The 18,778-nt window shown below is 41.1% G+C and overlaps 1 protein-coding gene, 1 long non-coding RNA gene and 1 gene segment (V, D, J or C); 1 reads left to right on the top strand and 2 right to left on the bottom strand.

The window, feature by feature from the left end:
- Positions 1–315: 315 nt before the first annotated feature.
- LOC134460235 (uncharacterized) lies at positions 316–3,261 on the bottom strand. The gene is made up of 3 exons (XR_010037028.1): positions 3,132–3,261; positions 2,141–2,418; positions 316–810 (listed from the first exon to the last, which is right to left on the bottom strand). It is a non-coding gene; the product is annotated as an uncharacterized LOC134460235 (long non-coding RNA).
- Positions 3,262–7,510: 4,249 nt separating this feature from the next.
- On the bottom strand, positions 7,511–8,054 carry LOC134459724 (Ig kappa-b4 chain C region-like). The segment is given in 1 exon segment: positions 7,511–8,054. A coding segment is annotated over 1 exon segment (333 nt).
- Positions 8,055–8,966: 912 nt separating this feature from the next.
- Positions 8,967–18,347, top strand: LOC134459532 (immunoglobulin kappa light chain-like). The gene is made up of 4 exons (XM_063211894.1): positions 8,967–9,069; positions 9,208–9,534; positions 16,369–16,401; positions 17,807–18,347. Exons 1-4 carry the CDS (start codon positions 8,967–8,969, stop codon positions 18,118–18,120), a joined length of 777 nt encoding a protein of 258 aa, XP_063067964.1. The 3' UTR covers positions 18,121–18,347.
- The last annotated feature ends 431 nt before the right edge of the window (positions 18,348–18,778 follow it).

Here is an 18,778-nt window from a genome sequence, read left to right as displayed (position 1 = left end):
ATTTTGAATTTCTAGAAATACAGATTTTTAGTAAATTTACTGAACTTTGGTCATACTAACACATTTTCGTTTATTACTAAGTAAATATTCATGAAAAGGACAAAGTTGGTAATAGGCAGCACCGTTTCAATGTGCAGCATAGTTGCCTACTCTGGTCACCATCCTACACAGTGCACCTTTAAGAGAATGATTTGTTTGGTTGCTGTGAAAAAGTGCTCTCTGGCTGGATTAGCATTCATGTGAACACATCGGACACAAATAAAATTCACTCTACATACAGTTATTTTAGCTCATTGACTAAGTGCATTAGTCCACACTAGTAGGTGTGCGTGTGTGCGTTCATGCGCGTATACTGTATGCATGTGCACGTATAATGTATGCATGTGCGCGTGCATCTGGCAGTCCACCATTCATTTGGTTGTCCTCTTTGGTGACCACATTTGTGTTATTACCCAGTCTTATTTAAGTCTAGTTTTGTTATTTTGTTTGTCTTTAGTTTGGGTCAAAATCAACACAGTATGTACAAAACATATGCACACTCAAGTACTATTCTTAAACCAGCAAGGAGCTGGAAGTGCATACAAGCAAATAGATCTCTAGAAAAAAGGTACATTTCACTTAAAGAAACAAAAATAACTGCTGTTTTTTAGTTGCTGAAAAAAAGAGTCCTTTCCGATTGGGTGTCACGTGTGTGACAGACATACACTAAAACTGACAATGTCCTAAGGGTGGGATGCCCAATCTTCTGTCAGAGCAGATTCCAATAGTGATGTCTTCAATTGCTTCGTCTACGGCAACTTCATCCATGACCTATTCAACACAGACAAAAGTAAATAAACACAAATTAACCAAGCCATTTGAATTAACAAATAAATCAACATTAAGCTGGGCAGTAGGTTACTGCAAAGTCCAAAGCATGTCCTCTGTTCCACTGTCAAGATTCTCAGTTGTAATTCTGATGTGGGACCTGGATGATGATTTAACGCTGGTGTGAATTGGGTCAAATACCAGAGCCAAAGCTGTGTAGTTGCCTTCATTCTGCAGGGATGTCAAACTCAAACCCAGGGCCAATTGTGACCCATGAAGTAATTTTATGTGGCCTGCAAGATCATTGCATAGCATGACAAGACTTTGACATGAAACTTGGTGTGTCACAGGAATACCAGTGGGCCCAGGCCAATGAAAAAGTTCACTCTCATATGGAACAACACCCCAGGTCTACTGTGTCCTTGGCTGGGACCTACAAGGAGCTTGTAGTAGACAACCAGTGATGCCAATCCTCTATTTAAGGTGTTTCAGAGCACAGAGATGTAAGGATCAGTTCGTCTCAATTAAGAGAACAAGTTTCATTATGCATATACAGGTACGATATATACTGTTCCTTGCGAGGAGACTTTGAAGGAAAAGTCTACTGCATTTCTCTGCTCTCTGATATTCTCTGATCTGAGATGAATTGAGAACCTCTCTGGCGTTTGTGCATGCGTGCAGTAATATGGCATGCAGGGCTTGTCTGTCAAGGGGCTGAAATAAGAAGTTCTTACAGTTTTCCCCATCTCAATAAGTTTCCCTGATAACTTAAGTGATTAAAAATAAAACATGCAATATTCTAGGCAGACATACAATGGGCAATATAATGAAAAGCGTAACACAGCTGGTGCACTCTGTCGACTCTGATTTCTACCCCCCACCCATCAGAGAGAAAAACACATGTCAACAAAGTGCTCTGAGATAGCACTTTAGCTGCACATGCATTGTGTAGTAAGTGTATTGGAATAAGGAAACCGTGGGATAGCTTGCTCACTTTCAACTGAAGCCTCTCAATGTCATGTTGAGCATAGCACAATGCATACAAACTAACTAGTGTCACACTCCACACTGAGCGTGGGAACACCAGGGAGGTAGTCATCAACACTTCTCAGATCAGATCATCTTGTCTCAGATAACTCCAATTCTAGTACTAAGCAATAATCTAATATTCACTGGTCAGAGTACGACAAAATTTAAATATAAAAATTCGAGAAGCAGCTCCTTATACCACTGGAATATTTAGTCACCCCCTTTCAGGTAACAGCTAATTTAAAGCAGGAGTCAAGTTGTTAAGGTGCACTGGGTAGGGTTGTGGCCAAAGTGAATGCTTTACCTTGTGGACTTGGAACAGTGCAGGGCATTGCAGTGGGACTGTGGTGATTCTTTTCAATTCAGCACTGATCTGAAAAGACATAAAGAGCCCAAAGGATTTAACAATCAAATCATTAACATTAGGAGAAAGCCACACACACATTCAAGAAAGGAGATAAAACGCTGTAATTCACAAATAAAAACATTAAAGACAATCCGAATTGAATGTCTTACCTTGCGAACTTTGAACAGTGCAGGCCACTGTGCCAGAAGTCCTCAGAAATGGTGCATCTTGTACAACTTAATGAAAGAAAGAAAGAAAGAAAGAAAGAATAAAGAAGGAGAACATTTGTAACCTGTGCAGCATGAGTTCTGGAAATACACTACTTTAAAAAATCACACTCTGCACCTTTAAAATCGCAGACTGTATCATGATCTGCTTCAATTGTCATGGTACATGTTGGTGAAATTCAGATTTCCAATATCGACGCCATGCATCCAGCCTAAAACCATGTCTGTCCCACTACCACTACTTGACCATGAGCATGGGACAGTTTACTTTGTACTACTCACTTGGTTAAGATCACACATGCTTGACACCATCCGAAAAAATGTGTTCATGTTGGTGTCATCAGACCACAGGACATGGTTCCAGCAATCCATATCTGAAGTCTGTTTGTCTCTGATGAAACCATGATGAACACATTTGCTTTATATTGTTTCAAGCATGTGTGATAGTAGCCAAGGGAGAAGTATAAAGAAAATAGTCCCATGTTTACGGTCAAAAATGGTGGTGGGACTGATTTGTTTTGGGATTCTATGAATGGCATCAACATTGGGAAGCTGACTGCCACCAAAAGAAACATGCATATGAATGTACTGGTACCATGACTACTAAGGCAGATCATGATCCTCTCTATGGGGTTTTAACATGCAGGGGTGTAACTCAATAGTAAAAAAGGCTTTCTGCTCAGGAACCATCAAGTAGACAGGCAAAAAATACAGAAACTTACATCAGCCAATTCAGCAACAGTTGCTTGGATTGCAGGGGAACTGTGGTGATTCTTTTGAATTCAGCACTGATCTGAAAAGACATAAAGAGCCCAAAGGATTGACAAATCATAAACATTAGGGAAAAGCCACACACACACACACACACACACACACACACACACACACACACACACACACACACACACACACACACACACACACACACACACACACACACACACACACACACACACACACACACACACACACACACACACACACACACACACAATAAAAAAAACCTTAAAGACAATCAGCATTGAATGTCTTACCTTACAGACTTCGAACAGTGCAGCAGAAGTCCTTAAAGAAAGAAAGAAAGAAAGAAGGAATTGGTGAGGTTAAGCATTTATAAACAGCACAGGATTCGTGAATGAGGAGCATGCATTCTGTAAACTAGGCTACTTGTAAACAATGCTCCACTTAAAAGAGGAAGATATAGGCTAAGTAAAACGAGATAACAAGGCAGTGCATGCTTTGCATTGCACCATAAGTGCAAGTAAAAAAAGTGATATGCACTTCAATAAATAGGATACTATTCCCACATGTTTCATCCAATTCCCTGTGCAAAGTTTAAATTCAGGTTATATGCACTCTATCTAGGTCGGTTGTTCTTTGACTTCGTGTGCAGGAAAGCTTACATTTGATTAATCTTCGGTTAAGACCACAAGTGCATGTGTGCATTAAACACCTGGGTTGGGTCAAAAAAAAAGAAAACTTAAAAAAATAGAATACTTGGCTTAAAATGAACACACCGAAACGACGCCAGCCCTCTGTTCTCGTGAGCATGCAACGTGTTCGATGAAGGTCTAGTTCGCTGTGCAAAACCCCCACCACCCCTCCCCCATTAACGGATCAGACCCTCCCGCGCAAATATAGCTATTAACTGAAGATAACCAGCTAGATTGTTGTACAGTAGCAGTTTTTACTACATCCTTTGAATATCCTAAATGTACATATTTTCCATTCTTTTCTAAAATGACATGATGCATAGCTATGGTGCTTGTGTTTGCAGTGCACCTACTAAGCAAAGAGCACTGCGCGGGTAAATGTAGTAGAGTCTAAGCTCAGCTTCCACACACAAAAGACACAAGAGCAGTAGTACATCGCCCACCATAAATGAAAGTACTTCAGTTACTTACTCAATTTCGTGTATATCTTCACACATGACAACACTATTCCAGCGAGATGAGACTGAAGAGTAGGACCGAGCTGACTGAGGCGAACGGCTCTCTGGCTTTGAAACTTTCCGGCTTCTTCTTGTCTTAGAAAGTGGTGCACTAGCGCCACCTCAGGACTGGAGGCCACCCCAGACACAACTTAATCATGTTCATTCAAAGCATTAGAAACATGCCAATTCAGCAGTCTCCAAGAACACATTATCCTTATTTGATGAAATCATGTTTACTCAAGGAATGTTAATGAATTGTTTTGCATCTATTTACTTTATATAGGTTAATTCAAAGACCCGCCATTCCCTCTTTTTTCAGTGCACACACACACACACACATACACACACACACACACACACATACACAGGTACACACACACAGACGCACACCGCACTTTCTACCTGCACTAAACACACACACACACACACACACACACACACACACACACACACACACACACACACACACACACACACACACACACACACACACACACACACACACACGCACACAAAACACAAACACACACACACACACACACATACTGCTGCTGGTGTATTTAATAAAACCTTTTTTAATTATTTATTTTCTTCAAATGCTACTATTACTATGTCAGAACGCTATAAAGGACTTTTAAAAAAAGCACAACAAAATACCTCCTCTTAATGTATGTTCTCTACAAGTCTTCTGTTGTCCAGTCTTGCACTTTAAATGTCTGTATGAGCAATGTCTACGTCCATACTGTCTATGTCCATGTATGAGTACTGTCTATGTCTATACTGTCTATGTCCTTACCTAGATTAGTCTATGTCTGCATGGGAGAGCAAGAAACGCAATTTCAAATTCTTTGTATGACCAGTGCATGTAAAGAAATTGACAATAAACTTGACTTGACTTGACTTGACACACACACACACACTCTCTCTCTCTCTCTCTCTCAAACATGTGCGCACGCGCAAACACACACACACACACACACACACACACACACACACACACACACACACACACACACACACACACACACACACACACACACAAAAACACAACACAACACAACACACACACACACACACACACACACACACACACACACACACACACACACACACACACACACACACACAAACACACACACAGACACACGACACACAGATGTGTATCAGAGAAGCTGAAGAGTGTATGTAGGTAGCCTACCGTATAAGGTACTAGCTGAGGGTGTTGGGTTATCATTCACTGGCTAGGTTGCCAGATGTCAGCAGTGGGAGGGAGTTGCTGCTGCTGCTACTCCTGCTGTTTGTGACGATGATCACTGTCACGTGTATATGTCCAAGACAAACTTCCCCTGGGACGAATACAAATAATCTTGAATCACACATGTCAGCGAATTAAACTGTCGCATAAACTTTTTTTTATTTTGCAAGGTAAGCACAGAGAGACTGGGGGAAGAGAGAATTTGTGTGGCACTGTGTGAGGTTGTAACTATTGAGTCATATACCAGTGCTGAACTGTATATCTGATGTGCAACGGACATTTTAGATGAAGGATGCTTAGCATCACTGTTGAGTTGAGTTGAGTTGAGTAGTTTATTTGTCACATACAAAGCCATAACCAAGGTTACAGCTTGTAGTGAAATGACGGTTCTGGTACAACTCCACACCGTGCAGAGATCATAAGACTTAAAATGTGAACATAAATACACACATTAAATAAATAAGCATTATAGAAAATGTCCATAGATGTCAGATTGTCCATAGATGTGTCGATCGAGGCGAGAGTTGGACGCGTCGCTTACAAAGCAGACAGCTGTGCGGTGTCCGAGGCTCCTGGGTGGATACGGTGCTAGATGAGACGGAGACTACATCGCGAGTGGCAAAACTGCATGCTCTCACCCCATGCTATAGGCTACACTGTGATGGTCCCCATTCATCTGGTGTCCGTGACCTCTTGTAGTCAGTAGTGCAAGCAAGGCTTGTCGTCGGGATGACATTGTTTCTTTGCCAGGCCAGTTGGTAGGCTATGCGCATTCTGATCTCCATGGAGTTCCGTTGCGTTGCGTTGTTGTAAGTATTGTAGGTTTTAAAGGTAAGGCAAGGCCAGGCAATTTAAAAATATATATATAAATGAATCGAATCACAGAGATATAAAATGGGTTTTGAAATCAAGCACTAAAAATTCGGACAACTAAGAGAAAGCGTCAGAAAACAGCTTTATCTTCAGTCTTGCTTTACATGTAAAACTATCAACAGTAGGAGCACACTTGTAACCTCCATTGGTAGACTGATTAGGTTGGTGAACAGGGCACAGTTCTGCAGTTTAGTTAGCCCATGCTGCCCTCTGCTGGAGGCTACAGAGTTAGAGAAGCAATTTGTTTCTGTTCATCCATTTATGTGTACCATTAAGTACGGTAGTAGACATATCAAGTTGGGTAGAATTACAGTGAAGGAACACTTTTTATGCATAATAAAGATTTGCACTATGCATATGGGTGCGTGTGTGCGCGTGCATGTGTCTAAGTTGGATAGAATTACAGTGAAAGAACACTTTACTAGGCCTAATAATCAAGCTTTACACTGTGCATGCCTTCATGCCTGTCTCTGTCATTCTGTTCTGTCACTATTGTACTTTCCAGAACCGATGCGGAAGAATTTATGAGAAGTCATTGCTGAAAGTATTGGTGTGAAATCTGTTCATATGCAAAATGTCCAAGGTAAGCACGTGTAAAACTTTATTGCAACCCCTGTTTTCTAAAAGGAAAGTTGCATCTCGCAAAGTAATGAAACATTCAATGTGAAGGTTTCAACATTTTCAGGTAGTGAAACTGGGAAATGGTATCTGTTATGTTTGCATTGTCAAGGCTGAGTTCACATTCAACCAGATGTTAATTCTGCAGTTCCGCCCTCTCAGGGTGCCCACAGAACACTTTGCAGACTCCTCAAGATTAACTTCACTGCTTATTTCATATTAATAATTAATCATATGTTTGAAATGAATTTTTAAAAATCTATTGGAAAATCATACTGCATGAAATCATTTTAAAACATTTCAATGATACTCAGACATACAGATATACAGTAGGCCATTAATTTCACTGTTTATTTTTCAAGAATCTAAGAAATTCTTCCAACTAAAAAACAAACATTGATTTGACATTAACAGCTGATGGATGCATCAGAGCTCAACAGAAGCAAGTCAGTGAGATGGAGAGACTACACAGTACAAATCCAGTATTAATTCAACATTAAAGTCTGGGAACAAATACAATCTGAATTAATACTGCAGTTTTTACTCTGGCGTGTTTTTGGTGTATGTATGAAGCTGGAAGTGAAGCTGTAAGCTGCAGAGCAGAGCAGAGCAGAGGAGAGGAGAGGCTGGAGGCTACTGGGAGCAGTCAGCTCTGCTCAGGGCTTTGCTGACGGCTCTCTGGGATCCCTGGCTGGCCTCACACACCACTGAGGTGGCTCCTCTCCACTCAGCATCAGTGAGGGTCAGGCTGCTGCTCCAGCTGTACACACCGTCCTTCATGAGCCCAGCACTGGCCACTCCACTCCTACTGCTGCCATCCACCTTCCAGCTCAGGCTCCAGTCTGAGGGGAAGCCCTTGTCAGCCAGGCACAGCAGTGTGGCAGAGCCCCCACTGGACAGCTCCTCTCTGGAGGGAGGCAGCACCGTCACACTGGGCTGCCTGGTGGCTGCAGCAAAGCAGGGCATGGCAGGGGTTACACACATCATCTATGGACTCATTCATATAGACGATTGCTAATTCACATCTATTCATTAAGGAAAACAAAGAATTAAGTGTAACATGAGATAATAAATGTGCATTAGGATTCACTGTAGTTCCAGAAATGAATAGAATAGGTAAAGAGAATAATTGTCAATGTATATCCCATGTGGGTTCTTGTACAATTACAAAAACTTGTTACTAAGAACAGTGCAAGAGGAGATCAGGTTGCACCTTACACGTAAACATGGATTGCTAAAAGTGAACGACATTTAAAACTGAATGAGACCAATATTCTATTTACCATGGTATGTCACACCAGCAACAAGACAGACTTCCTTTTTTCTTAGAGGCCAGATATTAGATGAAGTAACATGCTTGTCAGATTGTTGAGATAAGAGATTTTCTATATAATCTCAAGTAAATCTACAATATCGCTAACATTCATCTAAGATCAATTAAATCCTTTAAAAAACGTAGTGGTGTATGTGTTACTAATGCAAGCACACAGAAAGTCAGACATGTGAAGTGTGGTACTACTCCCAAAAGTGCACCACCGTATTACATACTGCAGTACAGCTGTACCCAAACAATACTCATACTGTTTCAGTTTATAAATACTAGGGCCGAAAAAAGATTAAGGCAGCAATTTATAACACTGTCAGGCTTTAATTTGTCAAACCTTCAGGAGCAAAAATGTTCAGTGCAATTTTCTTCCTGGATTTTAACCCTATCAGATATAGACTTAACGTTTGCGTCAAAACAAAACATCCGAATATGCTATCTTATTGAATCAGAAGGTTTGGAGTGCCACCACTGTGTTGAGCAGTGTGTGAGTGCATGAAGGTGATTTACATGGAGAGCTGTGTGCATCTGCAGCGCATGTTGGGTTCCCATAAATGCTCTTGGCACAGCTGAAGGCTCCAACTGAGACAGCAGCACCCACAGCAGCAATGATGTTGATCCCACTCTTCTTCAGCAGTCTCCTCTTCCTCATTCAAGGTATTTATAAGGATTTATGTAGCAAAAAACACTGAAGAACATGTTGTTTTATACATGCTCATATAAAAGTTGTGGCACTTCTTCAGATATTTATTCATGCCGTTTCCTATGTAAACTTTTTTTTCATTACTTTTACAGATTCCAAGGGACAGGTGACCATTAGTCAAACTCCTGTAATGTCCACCAGTCCAGGTGGCACAGTCATTATCACCTGCAGACGCAGTGGAAGCATCTCCAGTGACTGTGGTGGTAGTCCATGTATCTCCTGGTACCATCAGAAGCCTGGGGAGAAACCCAAACTCCTCATCTACAAAGTGAACAGCCTCCAGTCTGGTATTCCTGCTAGATTCAGTGGCAGTGGATCTGGGAATGACTTCAGTTTGACCATCAGTGGAGTCCTGAGTGAAGATGCTGGAGATTATTACTGCATGAGTTATCATATACATGATGGCAGCTGGGTGTTCACACAGTGATACAGAGCCGTACAAAAACCTCCCCAGATGCAGTCAGAGCAGATTACAGCTTGAAAACAGTACAAGTGGTGGGGGAGGGGAAGTTAAACACTATACAACATCAAACTAACAGAAGTAAATATTGTATTATATACAGATATTTATGTATTTATTTATTCATTCATTTATTTATTTTTTCATTTATTTATTTATTTATTTATTTATTTATTTATTTATTTATTTATTTATTTATGTATGTATGTATGTATGTATGTATGTATGTATGTATGTATGTATGTATGTATGTATGTATGTATGTATGTATGTATGTATGTATGTATGTATGTATGTATGTATTTATGTATGTATGTATGTATGTATGTATGTATGTATGTATGTATGTATGTATGTATGTATGTATGTATGTATGTATGTATGCATGCATGCATGCATGCATGCATGTATGTATGTATGTATGTATGTATGTATGTATGTATGTATGTATGTATGTATGTATGTATTTATTTATTTATTTATTTATTTATTTATTCATTCATTCATTCATTCAGTTGTGTTACAGTGCTATGTTACATTGTACCCATCACTACGGACATAGAAATGTCATATTAACTTAGGTGCATGTTTCACCTGAAAGCAGTTTTGATGTGCACTGGAACTTCACTACCATTGCATGACTAACCATAAGGTGTCTAGCTTTGCCCATCTATCACATTATGCTGGACAATCAGCAGATATGGTGAGGTATTTGTAGTGACATACTCTTGGACATGGAAAAAGAAATGTGACGATTAAGCTAAATTAACAAAACAGTCCAAGCCAAGCATGACTGAAGGGGAGCTGTCCTCTCCTAAACTGGTGCTGAAGTGCTTTTTGAAGGACTTGATGGCAGTGATTTCTAGTTTTGAAGTTTAAGCAAAATGTAAATAAATATAAAACTAAACTTTCATGCAACTCTGGTCTTGGAAAAGGACCCTCTGCAGAGAGGGTTTCAACACTTTCAGGTAGTGAAACTAGATGGTGATGTCTTATATTTGCATAGTTGGGGTTGAGAGCTTTTGCAACATGATCTCCAAAAATTCCGTGCCCCTGGACACGGATGTTAAGGACACAAAATCTGTGTCCAGGAGCACGGATTTTGCCAAAATTCCGTGCTCCTGGACACGGAATTGTTTTCCGTGCTCCTGGACACGGAATTGTTTGAAGTGCTTTCTATAGGCTATTTCCACAGTATTGTGGAACATTTCTTACTGACTGGTTAAGGTTAGGGATTGTTTTGGTTTGGGCACAGCTAGTTTTCTTTCATTCATTATATGAGTTTGATAGCCTAGCAACCAACTGGAAAAGGTATTTCTCAAAAATATGTCTTTAATGACAGGTTAAGGTTAGGGATTGCTATAGCATTATTTTGTTTAAGATTAGCATTTGGTATGTATTTTCTAACGATAGTTAACACAGCACTGTGGTAATAGCCTATAGAAAGCACTTCCGTGTGCCCATCACGGAATTGTTTTCCGTGATGGGCACACGGAAAACAATTCCGTGTCCAGGAGCTCGGAAAACAATTCCGTGTCCAGGAGCACGGAAATTTGGTAAAATCCGTGCTCCTGGACACGGATTTTGTGTCCTTAACATCCGTGTCCAGGAGCACAGAATTTTTGGAGATCAGGCTGGCTATTTTTAACCACAGATGTTTATATGCCTGATGGGAAGTGAAGGGAAAGTTTTGCAGACTGTTCAAGATTTACACCATACAGCCTATAATTAATTATTTTTTTGACTGTAAGAAGATGGGCAATGTAAATAATGTAACATAACGAGAAAATAATTATATAATGATAATGACATTTATAAATAATTGAATGTCTCTAAAATAATATTCAGGCACACAGAGATCGGCCATTTATATTTCATCATTTTTCATTTTTTTTAAATACACCAAAAACAAACTGTCCAATTAATGCCCAAGTTTTGCGTTAGCATTAACAACTGTTATGTGCATCAGAACTCATTTGAAGCAGGTGAGTGAGATGTGAGACTAAATGGAGCTGCATGTTGTTGGCGTGTAAATGGCGCTGGAAGAGAAGCTGTAAGCTGGAGACTGGAGGTTACTGGGAGCAGTCAGCTCTGCACAGGGCTTTGCTGACGGCTCTCTGGGATCCCTGGCTGGCCTCACACACCACTGAGGTGGCTCCTCTCCACTCAGCATCAGTGAGCCACCAGGCAGCCCAGTGTGACGGTGCTGCCTCCCTCCAGAGAGGAGCTGTCCAGTGGGGGCTCTGCCACACTGCTGTGCCTGGCTGACAAGGGCTTCCCCTCAGACTGGAGCCTGAGCTGGAAGGTGGATGGCAGCAGTAGGAGTGGAGTGGCCAGTGCTGGGCTCATGAAGGACGGTGTGTACAGCTGGAGCAGCAGCCTGACCCTCACTGATGCTGAGTGGAGAGGAGCCACCTCAGTGGTGTGTGAGGCCACCCAGGGATCCCAGAGAGCCGTCAGCAAAGCCCTGAGCAGAGCTGACTGCTCCCAGTAGCCTCCAGACTCTGATCTGCTCTGCTCTCTGCTGACTCCTACAGCTTACAGCTTACAGCTTCTCTTCCAGCTTCATACATACACCATCAACACACCACAACACATTTACTGAAAATGTCAGTGTTAATTCAGATTCAGATTGTATTTTGTCCAAAGTATTCTCAAATGTTGAATTAGCACTGCATTTAGACTGTGAAGTCTCACCATCTTTCACCATCTCACTTCTGCTGAGCTCTGGTGCATGCATCAGCTGTTAATGGCAATGCAATAGTTGTGTTTTTGGAAGAATTTCTTTGACTCCTGAAAAATAAACAGTGAAATGAATGGCCTATATCTGTGTGTCTGAGTATCATTCAGAGGTTTAGAAATTATTTGCTGCATTTTTCCATGCTTTTTCAATTGTGCTTCTCTCATTTAAAGTAAGATTGATTATTGATATGAAATAACCAGTGAAGTTAATCTTGAGGAGCCTGCAAAACGGGCACCGTTAGAGTGAAGACTGCAGAGTGAACATCTGGTTGAATGTGAACTCAGCCTTGACCATGCAAATAAAACAGACACCATCTCCCAGTTTCACTACCTGAAACTGTTGAAACCTTCACACTGAATGATTCGTTATTTTCCAGGTTACTTTCCTGTTAGAAAAGATGAGTTGACTGAAAGTTTTGTATTTGCTTACTTTTAACATTTTGCACATGGTTAGATTTTACAGAAATACTTTAAGCCATGACTTCGAAGAAGTATTTCAGCACCGGGGCTGGAGAGAACAGCTCCTCCCTTACAGTGATATGGTCAAAGTCCCAATCAAAGTATACTGTAAACAAACAGTGATTAATGATAAATAGACTGACAGACAGGCGTACACGTACACGCACACGCACGCGCACACGGACACAGACACATGCACTCGCTCACGCACACGCACACCCACACACACACACACACACACACACACACACACACACACACACACACACACACACACACACACACACACACACACACACACACACACACACACACACACACACACACACACACACACACACACACACACACAAACACAGAAATGAACTGCTTCTCTAAGTTTTGTGTAGAGTCTACAGCCCCCAGCAGAGGGCAGCATGCACTGCATGTGTGTAAGAGAGAGAGCCCTAAATGAACCACCTGCCAAAAGTGTGCTTTTACGTGCACAGAACAGAACTTACAAAATGTACAACATCGATGTCAACCATGACTACTCAGCTTCCTCCTTTCCTCAAACTCTTCCATAAATCCCAATGTTGCTGCATGTCAGACATACAGTTCAGCACTGGTGTGGTTCATAGTTACAACCTCACACAGTGCTCTCCGTCTCCCCCAGTCTGTCTGAACTTGCCTTGCAAATAAAAATGTTTGCATGACAGTTAAATTCACTGATATGCGTGACAGTAAACAGAGTCCCAAACAGCAGAAGGAGCAGGAGTAGAGTAGAGTAGAGTAGAGTAGAGTAGAGTAGAGTAGAGTAGAGTAGAGTAGAGTAGAGTAGAGTAGAGTAGAATAGAGTAGAGTAAAGTAGAGTAACAATAACCTCCCTCCTGAATGAGTGAACCAACACTAAACTGTGTGTGTGTGTGTGTGTGTGTGTGTGTGTGTGTGTGTGTGTGTGTGTGTGTGTGTGTGTGTGTGTGTGTGTGTGTGTGTGTGTGTGTGTGTGTGTGTGTGTGTGTGTGTGTGTGTGTGTGTGTGTGTGTGTCTGTCTGTCTGTCTGTCTGTCTGTCTTTTTGTGTGTGTGTGTGTGTGTGTGTGTGTGTGTGTGTGTGTGTGTGTGTGTGTGTGTGTGTGTGTGTGTGTGTGTGTGTGGTGTGTGTGTGTGTGTGTGTGTGTTGTGTGTGTGTGTGTGTGTGTGTGTGTGTGTGGTGTGTGTGTGTGTGTGTGTGTGTGTGTGTGGTGTGTGTGTGTGTGTGTGTGTGTGTGTGTGTGTGTCTGCGTTGTGTGTGCGTGTGCATGTGTGCGTGTGTCGGTCTGTCTGTCTGTCTGTCTGTCTGTCTGTGTGTGTGTGTGTGTGTGTGTCTGTCTGTCTGTCTGTCTGTCTGTCTGTCTGTCTGTCTGTCTGTCTGTGTGTGTGTGTGTGTGTCTGTCTGTCTGTCTGTCTGTCTGTCTGTCTTGTGTCTAAAGCCCTCTAGCTACCAGGGTTATATGGAAAGTTTCAGTGTGCTCATGCGATAATGATTTATTCCCTTTAGTATATATAATGATTGTTAGGGAATTAACAATCTTTTTTTATCTTTTGATAAACAAAAGTTGAGCACTTGGCCATCCATACTCGCACATAAGATGAGATTCATACAATTATAAGTAGGCCTATATTTGGCGCCATCTAGAGGTGAAAATGTGATAGCGTGAGTACTGTGTTAGTCCCAAATAAGTACAAAGGCCAAAAAAGTTAAACACATGAACTTAAGTATTTACCTGTGTTTTTCCTGTTTTTATGAAAAGTTCTGCGATCACCCAACACCTCTGCAACCTAGGTGTCCCGAACCCCATTAGGAAAGCATATAGGGCCTACAGACATGACGTGCCATAATGCACATTAGAAAACCATTCAGTGCTGCATTATCTTGAAAACATTACTCCAATTTCAAAGGGCTGAAGAAACGGTCAGGATATAGGCTACTGTAGCCAATATGTTGCAGATATGGAGGAAATTAGTTATAATATTCAAAATAGATTTTAAATTCAGAGCCTAGTGTACACAAAAAAATAGGCACTTTGGGATTCTGCTGTTGTTATAATCAAATTCCTCGTCATCTGAAAAGTGGACCCAGTTTGGATTTGATACTTCTGAGCTGAAAAGAGATGCTCTCCTGTCCTGGGATCTGCCTCTAATGTCTCATGAGCTCCTGTGGTAATGCCATCAGGATATATGAGATGTTTCAGATGTAGAGTACATGTAGTTATAGTGTAGTGCTGCTGATACCAATGCCTCCTCAACACCTGCAGTCTGCCTCAGCTGTTGACATCATGCCAGCGCATCGCCTGGCTGACGGAGGTTTTTGTACGGCTCTGTGTCACTGTGTGAACTCAAAAGTACTGCTACTGAGATAATGGAAACTCATGCAGTGATAATCTCCAGCATCTTCACTCGGGACTCCACTGATGGTCAAACTGTAGTCATTCCCAGATCCACTGCCACTGAATCTAGCAGGAATACCAGACTGGAGGCTCTTCACTGTGGAGATGAGGAGTTTGGGTTTCTCCCCAGGCTTCTGATGGTACCAGGAGATACATGCTGGTGGACCACAGTCATAGTAAATGCTTCCACTGCGTCTGCAGGTGATTGTGACTGTGCCTCCTGGACTGGTGGACATCACTGGAGTTTGACTAATGCTCACCTGCCCCTTGGAATCTGTTGAAGTAACGAAAAAAGTTTACATTGGAAACGGCATACATACATATCTAAAGAAGAACCACAAGGTAAAGTATAAATGAACATGTAACAGAATGTTCTCAAGTGTTTCTTTGCAGCATAAATCCTTATAAATACCTTGAATGAGGAAGAGGAGAGAGCTGAGGAAGAGTGGGATCAACATCATTGCTGCTGTAGGTGCTGCTGTCTCAGTTGGAGCCTTCAGCTGTGCCAAGAGCATTTATGGGAACCCAACATGCGCTGCAGATGCACACAGCTCTCCATGTAAATCACCTTCATGCACTCACACACTGATCAACACCACAGTGGCACTCTACAACTTTCTGATTCACTTGGATTGCATACTCTGTAGAAGAACAGGGGTATTTTGTTACGTTTTGTCTATATATGATCAGTTCAATTCAGTAAAAGAAATTGTTGCGAACGCTTGCAAAGTGCATTAGAGGTCTGAGAAATCACAGCATGACAGTGTTATGAGTTAATGTTTGCATTAAAGGGAGTAATATTGTTCAAAAAATGTGTTGGTCTTCATCCATGTGACGTGTGACTTATTTAATTATTTGTAGAAGTTTAAGAGTTTAAATGAGATCAGAAACAACAGAGACAGAGAGAGACAGACAGGCAGTCTCCCTTGCAGCAATATTGACAACATTAAGGTAAATAATACTTGTACAAACATTGCTTTCAGTGGACTAGTCAGAGTAATGAATATATGAATAAAAATGTCTGTGTTTTTGCTGTAAACATTGATAAAGACCATATAAATATACATACTTCCCCTAGCATCTCCATTCAATATCAGTGGATTACAAGCTGCCTCTCACCAGTGATCACTCAAGTGTGAGGAGGTTTTTGTACAGCCTCTCAATGAGCTTGTATCACTGTGGTACCCGTTTGGTAGCGGCACCAGACTGAATGTTGGCAGTAAGTAACTTTTTATATACTTTTACAACAGGAACATTATTCGCGCTTGTATGTGTTGTTCCATTTCACTATTTCATTTCCAAGTTCATTCTTTCTTTATATTCGTGTTACTTTATTTCTCACGAATAGCCCCAAATAAGGAGATTTATTCTCTCAAGAGCTATTGTCATTAACTGATCTGTTCTAAGGGGGAAATATTGGTATGAGTCATTGGCATTATGCTATTCAATTTGTAGCAGAGTATTTATAAACTGAATCAGTTGGTGTGAGTTTTGTGTGGGTGCAGCTGTGCTGCCGGTGGTATTTCAGTGGCTGCAGTCTTCGGAGTAGCATCACACTTAATATGCATCTCTATTTTGTTGTGTGTGCTTGCATTAGTACCACATACTGTTACTTTGTTAAATGGTTTAATTGATCTGCACTCCAACATAACTAACTCACCTTGTAGCCTTTCATTTTTAGTCTCTTTCCTTAGTCTCTAATAGCCACTGCTATTAACATCTTTATGTACCTAATTTGCTTTTAACATCCTTTTTAAATCCTTTACTTATTTTGCTTTATCATTGTGTTGGACATTGTTGCCAGTGTTGCAACTGTACACTGCGCCTAGATGTCTTGCTTATTATCCAATTTGCCTTGTTACCTTCCTATTATTTAATGTTGCTTCTATTGTGTTGTCAGTGTTGCAACTGTACACTGCACCTTGAGGTCTTTGTTCACTTTTGCTACTTTTCAATGCATTGTCCTCTTTACTCTTTGTAGGACAATGTTATCAGTGCTGCAACTGTACACTGTGCCTTACCCTGTTCTTGTTTAAGTTGCTCCTTGTAAGTCGCTTTGAACAAAGGCGTCTGCTAAATACTAATGTAGTGTAATAATGATCTCAGCTAAATGTTGGTTTAAAAAAAAAACGTTCGCATCTGTGTGTGTTGGCATGAGCTTAGACTTCCTTGAGATTTTGTGTAGATTCCAGCATGTTACATAATCTACATAAACTATCTGGTTATTATATCTTGAAAAAAAAAAAACTATAGTCTGTCTTATTGCTATTGTGACAGACCGGTAACAAGAATGTTGGTTGCTTCTGTCTGTAATTAATTCAGTTTTAAATGTAGTTCAGTTTTAGTAACTCAAGTTTAATTGTAAGTTCATCTGCTCTTAGTAGCAACACAATGTTATGCATTCCACAAAGGACACAGGATTACATTGTGAATTGTTTTCTTTAGCTCTCTACTATTCAACTGAAGTAAAACACCTCACCATTTGCTAGTAAACGTTTATACTGTCCAGTTATTAAGAAAAATTATGATACACTTTATTCTTCTGTCTCAATCGTTATTGTCTGTGTATGAATGAGTCCATAAGATGATGTGTTTAACCCCTGCCATGCCCTGCTTTGCTGCAGTCACCAGGCAGCCCAGTGTGACGGTGCTGCCTCCCTCCAGAGAGGAGCTGTCCAGTGGGGGCTCTGCCACACTGCTGTGCCTGGCTGACAAGGGCTTCCCCTCAGACTGGAGCCTGAGCTGGAAGGTGGATGGCAGCAGTAGGAGTGGAGTGGCCAGTGCTGGGCTCATGAAGGACGGTGTGTACAGCTGGAGCAGCAGCCTGACCCTCACTGATGCTGAGTGGAGAGGAGCCACCTCAGTGGTGTGTGAGGCCGCCCAGGGATCCCAGAGAGCCGCCAGCAAAGCCCTGAGCAGAGCTGACTGCTCCCAGTAGCCTTCAGCCTCTGCTCTGATATGCTCTGCTCTGCTCTGTTGTCCAGCTTACAGCTTCACTTCCAGCTCCATTCATACACCAACAACACGCCGCACCACACTTAGTCTCACATATCCAATGATACAACTGCTTCTGATGCATATTTCAAAAGGTAATTCCAATACAAATGTTGTTGTTAGATCGGAAGCATTTATTGGATTCTCCACAATAAATACCACTGTGAAATAAACTGCCTGTCTTTGCCCGAATATCATTTTACTGCACTGAAATGCTTTTATGAAACATGCTTTTTCAAACGTGTATTTTTAGTAGGCTATTTACATTATTCAGGGTTTCCAGAGTCAAAATAGCATTACTTATTTAATTTAAAAAACTGTGCTTTAGAATTCCAATCTAGAACAGTCTGTATGCAAAACTTTCCATTGACACCCTGTAAGGCAGATGAAGATCGGGTTGAAAGGACCCAACCCTGACTATGCAAATACAAAACCATCGACTAGTTTCACTACCTGAAACTACTGAAACTACTGAATGCTTCATCAGTTTCCAAATGGCAAAGGTACTTTCCTTCTTAAAAACAGAAGTTAAATTTAAGTTTCGTTTTTATATCCATACAACACTACATCCTTTTTGGCACACAAGGTTATACTCTGAAGCA

Source organism: Engraulis encrasicolus, chromosome 12 (genome assembly GCF_034702125.1).
Source record: "Engraulis encrasicolus isolate BLACKSEA-1 chromosome 12, IST_EnEncr_1.0, whole genome shotgun sequence".
NCBI lineage: Eukaryota > Metazoa > Chordata > Actinopteri > Clupeiformes > Engraulidae > Engraulis > Engraulis encrasicolus.
This window is presented reverse-complemented; position numbering and strand designations above follow the sequence as displayed.